This window comes from Suncus etruscus, chromosome 14 (assembly GCF_024139225.1).
Source record: "Suncus etruscus isolate mSunEtr1 chromosome 14, mSunEtr1.pri.cur, whole genome shotgun sequence".
NCBI lineage: Eukaryota > Metazoa > Chordata > Mammalia > Eulipotyphla > Soricidae > Suncus > Suncus etruscus.
The window spans coordinates 82200103-82214501 of NC_064861.1; the positions used below are offsets into that span (position 1 = coordinate 82200103).

The following is a 14399-nucleotide window of genomic DNA, read 5'->3' on the forward strand; positions in this document are numbered from 1 at the left end:
GCTTTTATTGGGGGGAGGCACACCTGGCTCAGGGACCGTACTGGATGGCAATAAATAAACCCAGGTCAGCTGTGTGTAAGGCCAGAACACTACCACTGGGCTGTTGCTGTCCTTTTTTTTTTCATTACATATTTGTCATCTTAATTTGAATTCCAAGGCTTTTCAAATAAGCCTTTTTCAAAAGACTGACTTCACTGTAGTTTCTAAGTTTATTAAATAAGCAACGAGATCATTCCTTTAAGATATTTTCCATATGCATAATGTCCACAGGATTTCTAATGAGTGTGAATCCTCTGATGTCTAACAAGGTGCGATTTTTGGCTGAATGCTTTACCACACTCATTACAATGGTAAGGCTTCTCACCTGTATGTTTTCTCATGTGAAGTGTAAGAGATGAGATCTGGGAGAAAGCTTTTCCACATTTACTACAGTCAAAGGGTTTCTCACCTGTATGACCTCGTATATGGATAGTCAGGGATGAACTCTGGGAGAAGGCTTTACCACACTTGTTACATTCATAAGGTTTCTCACCTGTATGACCTCTCATGTGCACAATCAGGGAAGTTCTTTGAGAGAAGGCCTTCCCACATTCATTACACACATAGGGCTTCTCACCTGTATGGCTTCTCATGTGTAAATTAAGCAACGAGCACTGAGAGAAGGCTTTTCCGCATTTGTCACATTCATAAGGCTTTTCCCCTGTATGACTTCTCAGGTGAAGAGTAAGGGAAGCGATCTGAGAGAAGGCTTTACCACACTTGTTACAATCATAAGGTTTTTCTCCAGTGTGAACTTTTTGATGTGTAATAAAATTTTGCTTTTGGCTGAAGGCTTTGCCACATTCGTTACATTCATAGGGTTTCTCTCCGGAATGAATTTTTTCATGAGCGATGAGATTTGATTTCTGGCTAAAGGCTTTGCCACATTCCTTACATATATACGGTTTTTCTCCCGTATGTATTCTCTGGTGTCTCACAAGATTCGACATCTGAATGAAAGCTTTTCCACATTCATTGCACTCATAAGGTTTTTCTCTGGTATGAATCTTCTGGTGCGTAATGAAGTTTTTCTTATGACTGAAGGCTTTTCTACACTCCTTACATTCATAAGGTTTCTCTCCGGTGTGACTTCTCATGTGTACAGTGAGGGCCGAGCTTTGAGAGAAGGATTTTCCACATTCATTACATTCATAGGGTTTCTCACCTGTGTGGATTCTCACATGTATAATAAGCATGGAAAACTGGGAGAAGGCTTTTCCACATTTATCACATTTGTAAGGTTTTTCTCCTGTGTGACTTCTCATGTGAAGAGCAAGAGATGCGATTCGAGGGAAGGCTTTGCCACATTCATTACACGCATAAGGTTTTTCCCCAGTATGAACTTTCTGATGTGCAATAAGGCTTTGCTTTTGACTGAATGCCTTTTCACACTCATTGCATTCATAAGGTTTCTCTCCAGTATGGATTTTTTCATGATCAATGAGGTTGGATTTCTGGCTGAAGGATTTCCCACATTCCTTACATGCATAGGGTTTCTCTCCAGTATGGATCCTTTGATGCCTACTGAGATTTGACATTTTAATGAAAGATTTACCACATTCATTGCACTCATAAGACTGCTCCCTACTGTGAATTTTATGATGTATATTGAGTTTTTCCTCATGGGTAAAGGCTTTACTACATTTTTCACATTCATAGAGTTTCTCTCCAGTATGTACTCTTAAGTGTCTGATGAGGTCTAAAGTTTGACTGAATCCTTGCCCACAGTGATTACATCTAAAGGGGGCTATTACAAAGTGAGATGAGTTATTGCCAAACGTCTCCATCGGTATTCTGTATTCACAATGTTCTTTTCTTAATAGGATTGCTTCACCATTGTGGTAGTCAAAATTATGTTCTAAACACTCTCCAAATAAGTCATATTCATAGAGGTTGTGAATGGAAGGGAACATTTCTGATTTGGGTGGAAATACATCTGTAAATGTCTGACATTCAATGACTTTTTCTTCAGTCAATGTCTTTAAAAGGACTTTATCCTCATGTTGTGTCAAAAGTCTGTCCTGAATTTCTTCATGTTCATCAATTTCCCATATTTCACCTTAAAAAAGATTGTAAATAAAACCACTTGTAATTTTTTCCCCAGTAGTACAACATCCAATTGTCAAAAATCATGCACATATAAAATATTTTTTGTTTGTTTTTATTTGAGGGCAGCGTAGCTGTGATCCTCACGGATTACTTTTGGTTCTGCACTCAGGAATCTCTCCTGGCAGGGGATAGTATGGGATGTTGGGGACTGAACCTAGGTTGGCCTTTGTACTGTCTCTCCTGTCCTGGGATTATTGGTTTTAAGGCCAAGTATTGCATTAGCAAATAAAATCCAGGTGCATAGATATTTTACAAGTTTCAAACAGAAAATTCTAGCAAATATGAGTAAAGGCAGATATTTATTAATAAAAATAGTTTGTTTGGTTTTTTTTTTTTTTTTTTTTGGTTTTTGGGCCACACCCGGCAGTGCTCAGGGGTTACTCCTGGCTGTCTGCTCAGAAATAGTTCCTGGCAGGCACGGGGGACCATATGGGACACCGGGATTCGAACCAACCACCTTTGGTCCTGGATCGGCTGCTTACAAGGCAAACGCCGCTGTGCTATCTCTCCGAGCCCAAATGAAAATAGTTTTTAAAGTATCCAAAAGAAAAGATATAAACAGAATAAATGAAAAGAAGAATTTAAAAAATGTGAGCCTAGAGCTATAGAACAGTGGGAAGGGTATTTGCCTTGTATGTGCCCAACCATGGTTTGATGTCCTATATCCCATCTGGTCCCTCAAGTCCATCAGAAATGATTCCTTGGTGCATAATTGGTAGTAAACCCTGAGAATGGCCAGAAATGACACTAGAAACAAGCAAAAATAATCCAAATAAAGGATTATAATTATATTTATATTTAAAATTATAAGTATTAAAATATCCTAGTGTCAAAAAAACCACAAATAGCTAAAAAAAAAAAAAAAGGTCAATGTTAGAGAACACTACCAGAGAGGGAAATGGACAAGAGAATTACTTTCCCTTGATATTACTTTAGTATTTAAAAAAATGTCTAGCATTCGGGGCCCGGAGAGATAGCACAGCAGCGCTTGCCTTGCAAGCAGCTGATCCAGGACCAAAGGTGGTTGGTTCGAATCCCTGCCAGGAGCTATTTCTGAGCAGACAGCCAGGAGTAACCCCTGAGCACCACTGGATGTGACCCAAAAACAAAAAAACAAACAAAAAAATGTCTAGCATTCATATGATTTCTCAACTATATTACCTTCTGTGTGCTATTACAAAATGTAAGTGTTAAATTGTTCTGAACAGTGCTGTAATTGATCAAATGAGAATGAAAAATATTGGAACAAAATGGTTGAAATGTAAGAGTGAATATTTACCTAGCATGACCAAATAAGGATTAGTATAGAAAGTAGAAAGACTGAAAGTGAGAGGTTAAATGTCTATTATTCGATTCTAAATCACAACGTAAGAAAAATTTTGAAGTCTTAATTCATAAAGAAAATGACCATTCCAGCCAAAATAGTGCTAGATTACACCCTTGAGAAAGTATCAGAAAGATTTTAGTCAAGGTATGTAGGCATCAGAAAAAAATTGATCCAAATATAAGAGAAAATAAGTAAAGTTTACCTAGTAATGAATAAAATATTCACTTTCCTTTTGTTCTTCCCCTTTTCTGCTTTCTAACAGGGGAAAATGAAAATTTGTCTTTCTACCAAACAGAAAAATATCCCAAAATGCTGAATAAAAAGGCAGAATTATGTTCTGACATCATGTAATTTTTGGATGGAAAATAAAAAGAAAAGCTCAATTAAGTAAAAGATGTTGAGAAAGTGGTCACTAAATATCATCTAAGGAAAAATAAATTTCTTTTTTTTTTTTTTTGGTTTTTGGGCCACACCCGGCATTGCTCAGAGGTTACTCCTGGCTGTCTGCTCAGAAATAGCTCCTGGCAGGCACGGGGGACCATATGGGACACCGGGATTCGAACCAACCACCTTTGGTCCTGGATCAGCTGCTTGCAAGGCAAACAGCGCTGTGCTATCTCTCCGGGCCCAGGAAAAATAAATTTCTAAGGTAAAGTTCAATATACAGAATTTTTTTTTTGGGGGGGTCACATCTGGCAGCGCTCAGGGGTTTCTCCTGGCTCTACGATCAGAAATTGCTCCTGGCAGGCTCGGGGTACCATATGGGATGCCGGGATTCGAACCACTGTCCTTCTGCATGCAAGGCAAATGCCTTACCTCCATGCAATCTCTATAGCCCACAATACACAGAATTTGACAAAAAAAATAATCCATGGTTTAAAGTGGTGGGATGTTTATGGGATGGGATAGATCCCATACCAGCAATGGTAGAGGGAAGTGGAATTCTGGATGAGGACTAGGTGTTGAAAGGAGGTAAATGAATATGCATGATCCCCTACTATGTTCAAAGAATAAAACAAAACTGAAAAAGTCACTGAAATTATTCAGACCAGAAAGATATAGAAGCAAAAAAAGTTTAAAAACAACTGATGAGGGCCGGGTAGGTGGCGCTGGAGGTAAGGTGTCTGCCTTGCAAGCGCTAGCCAAGGAAGGACCGCGGTTCGATCCCCCGGCGTCCCATATGGTCCCCCCAAGCCAGGGGCGATTTCTGAGCACATAGCCAGGAGTAACCCCTGAGCGTCAAACGGGTGTGGCCCAAAAACCAAAAAAAAAAAAAAAAAAAAAAACAACTGATGAAAAAAACCAAAGAGAGTAATTAAAAAAATACTAAAAGTTTTTTTTCAAAAATGAATGGGGTGGGGGTAAAGTGATAGCACAGAAGGGAGGGCATTTGTCTTGCATTAGGCTGAACTGGGTTCAATACTTGTCATCCCATCTGGTCCGCCAGAAGCAATATTGAGCAGAAAGGCAGGTGTGCCCCCAAACTAACAAACAAAGTGAATAGAAGCCAGAGCTAGGGAAGGTGCTTGCCTTGCTTGTGCCAGATCCCACAGCTTGGGGTACACCAACCTCCTCACCTACCACAAAGAATTCACAATTTCAAACAATTTAACTGGCAAGAGCAACCACAATTTTATTTTATTGTTTGGCTTTGGGGGCATATCCAGCAACGTTCAGAGGTCACTCCAGGCTCTGTGTTCAGAAATTACTTCAGGTTCAGGGACCATATAAGATGTTGAGGATCAAATCCAGGTTGGCCGTGTGCAAGGCAATGTCCTACCTGCTGTGCTATTGCTCCAGTCCCAGAGAAATCACAATTTTAATGCCATATACCGTATTTTCCGACGTATAAGACGACCCCCTAATTTTGCAGTTAAAACATAGGTTTAGGCCTATATTTGCTGTATAAGACAGAATGTTCCTGTGCTGCAACTGTATCTTCCACAGTGAGCCAATCACAACAAGCAAAGGTCCAAAGGTTATACTGTAATAGACGTCCTCTCTGACTCTGGCCAATCTGAGCAGGCTTTTGACAGTGTAGATTTGGGTACAGAACACTGTATAATTTGCATGCATAAAAAGCCTGCTTGCGGGCCTGGAGAGATAGCACAAATGCCTTGCAAGCAGTCGATCCAGGACCAACAGTGGTTGGTTCGAATCCCGATGTTCCATATGGTCCCCCGTGCCTGCCTGCCAGGAGCTATTTCTGAGCAGACAGCCAGGAGTAACCCCTGAGCACCTCTAGGTGTGACCCAAAATCCAAAAAAAAAAAAAAAAAAAAACTGGGAGGAAAGGCTAGAAAAGTATATATGACTTTATTCATTCTGGTCACCTTAATATTAAGAGTTAAGACCTGGAGATATGGCTCAGAGATAGAGGGAATATCTTGCATACATGAGAACCTGGGAACAGTCCCTGTTACAATGTAAAAATTTTTTCACATAAAATTAAGAACAGTAAAAAGGGGAGAAGATTCTAAATGTACATAGAAAAAATGTTAACTATAAAAAAGATTTTATTTAACTCATAATATAGTTAATGCAAAGTGAAACAAAAAATTTTTATATGAAATTGGCCACTTTTTAAAAATGCAGTAGAGTATACAAAAGTGGTTGGCCAAAATATAAGTGGTTATCTCCTAACCAAAAAGAACTCAGAATATCTACATAATTAGAAACACATGTATTTATATAGGTACAAATCACATTCATATAAGTGCATGTACCAAATACAAAAGCTAACAGAAAAGTAGCACTGATCAAAATTTTATTAAAATAAAAGGGTTGCAGCCATGACTGAAACAATGACAGCAAAAGATAATGATACTGGGGAAAGTGTGAAGTAGGAGACAAAACTCTGATGCTGAGGCAATTATAATGAAAAGGAGAAAAGAAAGTTAAAGGATTATATATGTCAACAGGTTTATTTGAGCAACTACAATTCTGTGAATTCCTGAATGAAAAAAAAGGGAATTCCATGCAAATAGCTAAAGAGAAAAATCAAGATGCCAATCTATAAATGAACTATGTAATGTTGCTATCTGGCACACAGCCAGGAAGGCAGCTGTTTAAACTCTATGGAATTAAGTCGGAGAAAAGAAGTTAAGAAAGAGTTAGTTTGGAGGCTGGAGTGATAGCACAGTGGGTAAGGCATTTGTCTTGCATGCAGCTGACCCTGGTTTAATCTCCGGCAGCCCATAGATTCTCCCTAGGCTGCCAGGAGTGAATTCTGAGTGCAGAGCCAGGAGTAATCTCTAAGCACTGCCAGTGAGGCCTCAAAACAAAATCAAAAGGAGAGGGAGGGAGAGAGAGGGAGAGAGGGAGAGATTGAGAGAGGGAGAGAGAGAGAGAGAGATGGTTCAAAGGACTGAGCACATGATTTGTTACATATGTATATGTATATAGCCCAGCCTACATATTCTCCCAAGTGCTGCTGGGAGTGACTCTCATACAGGTGAAAAAAAAAGGATGATGCTATAGGAGAAAGCTCAAATATCTGGAATATATGCTGTGCTTGTGGGAGGCCCAGATTCACTCTCTGGCATCACATGGTTCAAACCCTTCTTTGCAACCAAGCACCTCGTCTGAGCACTGAGTTAGATGTAGCCCCTAAATAATATTGGTTATGGTCCCACATAAAAAAAAGAAAGTTGGGGCTGAAGCAGTGGTGCATGCAGTAGGGCGATTGCCTTGCACGTGCTAACCTAGAATAGTGTTTCATATGGTCCCCCAAGCCAGGAGCGATTTCTGAGCGCAAAGCCAGGAGTAACCCCTGAGCATCATCGGGTATGGCTCAAAAATAAAAAAAAATAATAATAAAGTTAAAGAACATTATCTAGAAATGGTATTTTTATGAAAATTTCAAACTGTCATTGAAAAAGTATGATTTTTTTTTAGTTTTTTTGGGTCACATCTGGCAGTGCTCAGGGGTTACTCCTGGCTCTGTGCTCAGAAATCACCTCTGGCAGGCACAGGGGACCATATGGGAATGCGGGATTTGAATACACATGCATTCCAGGTAAATGCCCTACCTCCATGCTATCTCTCCAGCCCCGAAAAACTATGTTTTTTATTAAAATCTTTCGAAGAACAATCTCTTTGTTGTTTCTGAGTCAAACCCAGTGGTGCTCAGGGGTTACTCTTGGCTCTGCACTCAGAGAGCACTTTTTTTTTTTGGTTTTTGGGTCACACCCAGCAGCGCTCAGGGGTTACTCCTGGCTCTATGCTCAGAAATCGCCCCTGGCAGGCACAGGGGACAATATGGGATGCCAGGATTCGAACCACCGTCCTTCTGCATGAAAGGCAAACGCCTTACCTCTACGCTATCTCTCCAACCCCCAGAGATCACTCTTGATAAGCTCAAAGGATGCTGGGAATTGAATCTGGATCAGCCAAATGCAAGGCAAGAGCCTTATCAGCTGTATTATTTTGCCAACCACCTAAAAAACTTTTTTATTTTATTATTTAATTTTGGGCCATACCTGACAGTGTTCAGGGGGTTACTCCTGGCTCTGTGCTTAGGGGTCATTTCCAATGTTTCGGGGACCATATGGGATGCTGGGGATCAAACCTGGATTAGCCACATGTAAGGCACTACCTACTGTGCTATAGCTCCGACCCCTTAACAACTTTTTAGAGGAATAAAATATTTAGAGAATTAATCAGTAAGAGTTAATTCTCACATTCCATTTCACTAACCTTTGAACCTTAATGCCTCTTCCTCCACGACCCAAGGTGGTTCTTCTTGTTCTAATTTGAAAATTACATCAGGTTTGCTGAATGGGCAGCCTGTCAAATAGAAGCACAATGACTATAATTAGGTACAAATACTAGGAACACAGGATCATGGCTGGCTCAAGAACACTAAGCTTTCTAAAGAACAAGAAAAGCACATTTTCTAAAAATGCTGCCTCCTGAAACATAACCAAGAAAGCCTTTTTGCTTGGAAAGAAACAGCACACAAGCTCACCTATAGGCCAAACATTAAGATATTTAGGGGCCGGAGAGATAGCATGGAGGTAAGGCGTTTGCCTTTCATGAAGGAGGTCATCGGTTCAAATCCAGGCGTCCCATATGGTCCCCCGTGCCTGCCAGGAGCAATTTCTGAGCCTGGAGCCAGGAATAACCCCTGAGCACTGCCAGGTGTGACCCAAAAACCACACGCACTCAAAAAAAAGATATTTAAAGGTTCCAGACATTTTATTTTATTTTACTTTATATATATTTTAGTTTTGGGGCCACACCCAATGATGCTCAGAAATCGCTCCTGGCTTAGGGAACCATATGGGACACTGGGGATCAAACCCAGGTCAATCCTGGGTCAGCAGCATTCAAGGCAAATGCCCTACTGCTGTGCTATCGCTCCAGCCCCTGTTCCACACATTTTAGAAATAATGGTCAGAGTGTGCTGGGTTAACTGGGTTCCATCCTATTCAGGACATGTTTGTTATTTATTGGTTGGAAGCACCAGTAGATGGAAGCATCCTTTGGGTTGGTGCCTTAGAACACCTGTTCCCCACACAGGGGTGTGGTCTGGTGTTTGCTAATAAAGACATCGGATCTCAGGGAAAGACCACTAGCGTTTTGGTTTCCCACCACTGAGCTATCTGCTTCTGAGGAGCAGAAGGCTTGCAAGTGGAAGTTCCTGAACTTGTTTTATCCCTTAACTGTGTGTGGATTGTTTCCACAAATGTGTTGGCATTTACTTCCTGATCCACGTCTCTCCAATGCCCTGAGATTGGGGCATGAGGCTTCCACTACAAGAGTGGGGTACTTTGTTCCAAAATCTGAGCTAAGCAGAAAACTGTTCTTACCCACTGTGATTAAGTTGTTATAGTTTTCTAGCATCACACTTCGGTACAAGTTCCTTTGGGCAGGATCCAGCTGCTGCCACTCTTCCTGGGTGAAGTTAACAGCCACATCTTTGAATGTCACTGTTTCCTATAACAACATACTTCTAGTTAAATGAAATCACCCACTTCAGATGATGTGGACGAAACAATAAATTTTTGTCTTAGTGGACAAAGAAGTTAATGAAAAATCTTATCATTTTTATTGTATTTTAAAAGGAAAAATACATTAGCAACATTCTGTCAATTTATGTTCATTTATCCATTTACAAAGCTTTTGTATAAGAAATCATACATACTATAATGATACAATAATATAGGTGCAAATAAAAAGCTTAAAGATTGCTAAGAAAAATGTCTACTCTGACTTCTGTTTAATGCAAATTCTGTAAAATTTTTTGCAGGTTTTCTTTAGCTATAATAATGAAATTAAAATGTACAGCATTGGGCCGGAGAGATAGCATGGAGGTAAGGCATTTGCCTTGCATGCAGAAGGACGGTGCTTCAAATCCCAGCATCCCATAGGTCCCCGAGGCTGCCAGGAGTGATTTGAGCATAGAGCCAGGAGTAACCCCTGAGCGCTGCCTGGTGGACCCAAAAACAAAAAAAAAACAAATGAACAAAAACAAACAAAAAAAGTACAGCCTTTTGTTTGTTTTGGGACCACATTCAGCACTGCTCCTGGCTCTGCTCACACGGTTCAACTCCTGGCAATTTTCAGAGGACCATATAGGGTGCAAGGAATATAGAACCCTGGTTGGCTACATGCAAGGCAAATGTCCTACCTGCTATACTACTGCTCCGGGCCTCTTTAATGCTCACTTTTAATCTCTGAATTAACATGTATCTATATTTTAACTTTCTTAAATTTCCAACTTTCTAATAACATGTCTAATCAATAGAGGATTTTCAATAAAACATACAAATTACTGTAATCCCCTTAAGCTGTCCAATACAGTAAATCATGGAACTGGTAACTATTTAAAATTTACCTGGGACTTAGTCATTCTCTCTCCCTTGTAGGAATGCACAGGATCTGAGAAGGTAAAGCTGGGGAAGAGAATAAAACCATTAGGCAGATTTCCTTTGTGGTTTCAGAAAACTGTACCTAGAAAGTAAATTAAAGATCACCCTATATCAAAATAATAATAAATAAATAATAATAAATCAGAAAGGCTAAAACTGTTCATACCACAGAGGTATAAGGTAACAGATATAGATAACAGGTATAAGAATGACTTGGGGGCCCGGAGAGATAGCACAGCGGCGTTTGCCTTGCAAGCAGCCGATCCAGGACCAAAGGTGGTTGGTTCAAATCCCGGTGTCCCATATGGTCCCCCCCGTGCCTGCCAGGAGCTATTTCTGAGCAGACAGCCAGGAGTAACCCCTGAGCACCGCCGGGTGTGGCCCAAAACCAAAAAAAAAAAAAAAAAAAGAATGACTTGGACAAATATGAGCTCCATTTGATAGGTAAGCTGTGAATCTTATGCATAATTTTAAATATTCACGTGTAAAGTAAAATAGTCTTATTAGAGAAATAGGAAGGAGAGAGGAGGAGTGAGGAAGAAAAGGGAGGGAGGGTGGGAAAGATAGAATGAATATATCTAGGGGGTCTTCAGGAGAGAACATGAACTTCTCCTATTCTCCTATGGGAGAAAAAACATACAGTACATGTCAGACAGGTGCAGGTAAATCTTCAGATAAAGTATCATAAGGTAAAGGAAAGGAAGTGAGCATCTCAGGTTGAGATGTGGCCGAACCTCAAGATGCACCCACCCTACCCAGTATCATTTTATGTAAACTCCTTTGATCTTTGATGCTCTCAGGTTTCTATCGCTGGCTTTTATCATTTTTTTATTACCTTATGTTTCGGATTTTTCTATTTAGTTTTACTCTGTTTGGAATTCTATGACCTGAGGTATGACCCAAAGTTTAGACTGGGGAAGTTCTCGGCAGTAAATTGACCAATAGCTTATCTCTAATCTCTCTTCTTCCCATAGAGACTTGTATAATTTGGATGTCACACTTAGATTCATTCTATAGTTAGTTCCCTGACATTTTTTTTGACATTTTTCACTCTTTCTTTCATCATCTTTCCATTACTGATGACTTTCTTTTTTTTTTTTTTTTTTTGGTTTTTGGGTCACACCTGGCAGTGCTCAGGGGTTATTCCTGGCTCCAGGCTCAGAAATTGCTCCTGGCAGGCACAGGGGACCATATGGGGCGCCGGGATTCGAACCGATGACCTCCTGCATGAAAGGCAAACGCCTTACCTCCATGCTATCTCTCCAGCCCCTACTGATGACTTTCTACACCTTTTCTTTGAGCCCAATAATTCATTCTTCTGCTTATCATACTGCTAAGGCTGTCCAAAGTTTTTAGTTGACTTATCATGCTCTTTAGTTGAGTGACTTCTGATTGCATTTTTCTCATATTCTCTCATTCTCTCCCCCACAGCCCCCTGATTTTTTGGCCACATCCAGCTGTGATGATTTCTGATTTTGTACTCAGGGGATCATCCTTGTGGAGCTTAAAGGACCATATGAGGACACAGGGATTGATTGAACCCGGATAAACTGTGTCTAAAGTAAGCATCCTACATGCTGTACTAATGCCCCAGCCCATATATCTTTTTCTTTTTGATTCCTATTTTTATATTGCTAAGGTCTTAGGCAGCATTTTGTTTGAAACTATTAAAGATCCTTTTATGGCCCAGAATATATTTTGGTGAATATCTTTGTGCTTTTGAGGAAGAAATATATTCTGCTATTGTTAGCATGTTCTATAAAGATTATTAGTATGAGGGCCGGAGCAGTAGCACAGCAGTAGGGCATTTGCCTTGCATGCAGCTGACCCAGGATGGACCTGGGTTCAATCCCTGGCATCCCATATGGTCCCCGAGCCAGGAGCGATTTCTGAGCACAGAGCCAGGAGTAAATCCTGAGCATCACCAGGTGTGGCCCAAAAACCCAAAAAGCCCCCCCAAAAAGGTTATTAGTATGTGAACATTGAAAAATTAACAATGAACATCTAAATAATACTGGTTGATAAGCATTATCTGGTTATATCTATTAATATTATATAAATTATATCTATTGATTTTCTGGTCCAATTTTTTATCTGTCACTAAGTGAAGCTTCAAGTTCACAAATAGAATCGATCTGTTTCTTCTTCACTTTTACAGTCTTTGCTTATATACTTTAAGTCACTGTTACTGGCTGCATACAAATCTATTGTGTCTTTAGGGGTCAGAGAGACAGATCAATAGACTGGAAAGGAATGAAATGGAATGAAGTGATTGTTTTGTATCCAGGAGACCTGGGTTCAATACTCAGTACAACAGGCTCCCTTGAGCGCCTCTGGAAACAACCCAAAGCACTGACCTAGGTGTAACTCCCCAATACCACCATTTAAGCCCCACAATCAAAATATAAGGTGAAAAAAAAAAGTAATTTTTAAAGAGAACTGACAGTTTTTTACTAAGTAAAATATCTTTGATCCTCAGAACACTTATTGTTCTGACATCTACTGTCTAATATTAAAACTGATATTCCATTTTCTTTGGCCCTTTTGTAAAATTATTTATCTCTATAATATACTTTCATGTATCTATTATCATATTTAACACAAGATTTTTGTTTTGGGGTTTGTTTTTGGTCACACTCAGTGACGCTCAGGGGTTACTCCTAGCTCTGTGCTCAGAAATCATCTCTGGCAGGCTCGGGGGACCAGATGGGATGCTGGGATTCGAACCACTGTCTGACCTGTGTGCTATCGCTTCAGCCGAAGTTTTTGTTTTTGGGCAACACCTAGTGGTACTCTGAGGTTACTCCTGGCAGCCTCAGGAGGCCATCTGAGATGCTGAGATTCAACTCTGGGTTGGCCACATGCAAGGCAAACACCCTACCCACATCCCAGAAATTGAGTTTTTAATAGGGCTGAGAGATAGTACAATAGGTAAATTGGTTGCCTTGCATGTGGCTGATCTGGGTTCTATCCCAGGTATCCAATAGTCTCCCAAAACCCAAAAAGTTTTTTTTTTTTTTGTTTTGTTTTGGGGCCTCAAAGTGGGGTTAAGTAGGGGTTAATCATAGGTCTGCACTCAGAAATCACTCTTGAGAGGCTTGAGGGTCCATATGGGATGCCAGAGATCAAACCTGGTCAGTGGCATGCAAGGTAAATGCCCTATGTGCTGTGCTATCTCTCTGGCACTTCTAGTAGGTTTTTTATTTTATTTTATTTTATTTTTTTGGTCACACCTAGGGCAGTGTTCAGAGGTTAAGGGGTTACTCTCTCTCTCTCTCTCTCCTCTCTCCTCTCTCCTCTCTCCTCCCTCTCTCCTCTCTCCTCTCTCCTCTCTCCTCTCTCTCTCTCTCTCTCTCTCTCTCTCTCTCTCTCTCTCTCTCTCTCTCTCTCTCTCTCTCTCTCTCGGTTTTTGGGTCATACCCAGTGGTGCTCAGAAATCTTGGCTCTGTGCTCAGAAATAACTCCTGGCAGACTTGGGGGACCATATGGGATGCCACTGTCTGTCCTGGAATAGCTGTGTGCAAGGCAAATGCCCTACTGCTGTGCTATCTCTCTGGCATGGTATCTGTATTTTTTTAATCTATTCTCTGTCCTCTGTCCAACCCTAAGGAATTTCTACTTGTCTCCTTTTTTTCTATCAAGACTGTGATATTTGTGTTATATAAATGGTGCTTATAATCCTATTCTCACTGAACTCAGGTATGTCGCATGCAAAGAACATACACATGCACGTAGTCCTTACACTCTCTCTTCTTACAGAATTCTCTACTTTCACCCTTACATCAAGTTTCTTTATGAAATCATTTCAGTCAGTTTATAAATACTTCTTATAAAACTCGATTCTACTTACCACTTCATTTTACTCTTTACATATAGAGAGAAACTAAAAACTATAGTTTTAGCTGGTCTGCTAATTTTAATTTTCCCATTATCTTTAGATCCATAATCCACTTACACAGCTCTTCAAAGTCATTAGTGATCATGCTAAATTCAAAGTTCCTCTCTCATTTCTCATTTTACTTGGGATATTCACAATATCCTACACATCCT

General features: G+C 40.2%; 1 protein-coding gene across 2 annotated transcripts; it reads right to left on the reverse strand.

Annotated features, from left to right (window-relative positions):
* Positions 1 to 210: 210 nt before the first annotated feature.
* Positions 211 to 10433, reverse strand: ZNF569 (zinc finger protein 569). Of its 2 annotated transcripts, none has more exons than XM_049786580.1 (4): positions 10316 to 10433; positions 9288 to 9414; positions 8173 to 8262; positions 211 to 2098 (listed from the first exon to the last, which is right to left on the reverse strand). In XM_049786580.1, exons 1-4 carry the CDS (start codon positions 10328 to 10330, stop codon positions 276 to 278), a joined length of 2055 nt encoding a protein of 684 aa, XP_049642537.1. In that variant the 5' UTR covers positions 10331 to 10433; the 3' UTR covers positions 211 to 275. The 2 variants fall into 2 exon arrangements, with proteins under 2 accessions (XP_049642537.1, XP_049642538.1); XM_049786581.1 differs by having other exon boundaries at positions 9288 to 9427; positions 10323 to 10414.
* Positions 10434 to 14399: the final 3966 nt, after the last annotated feature.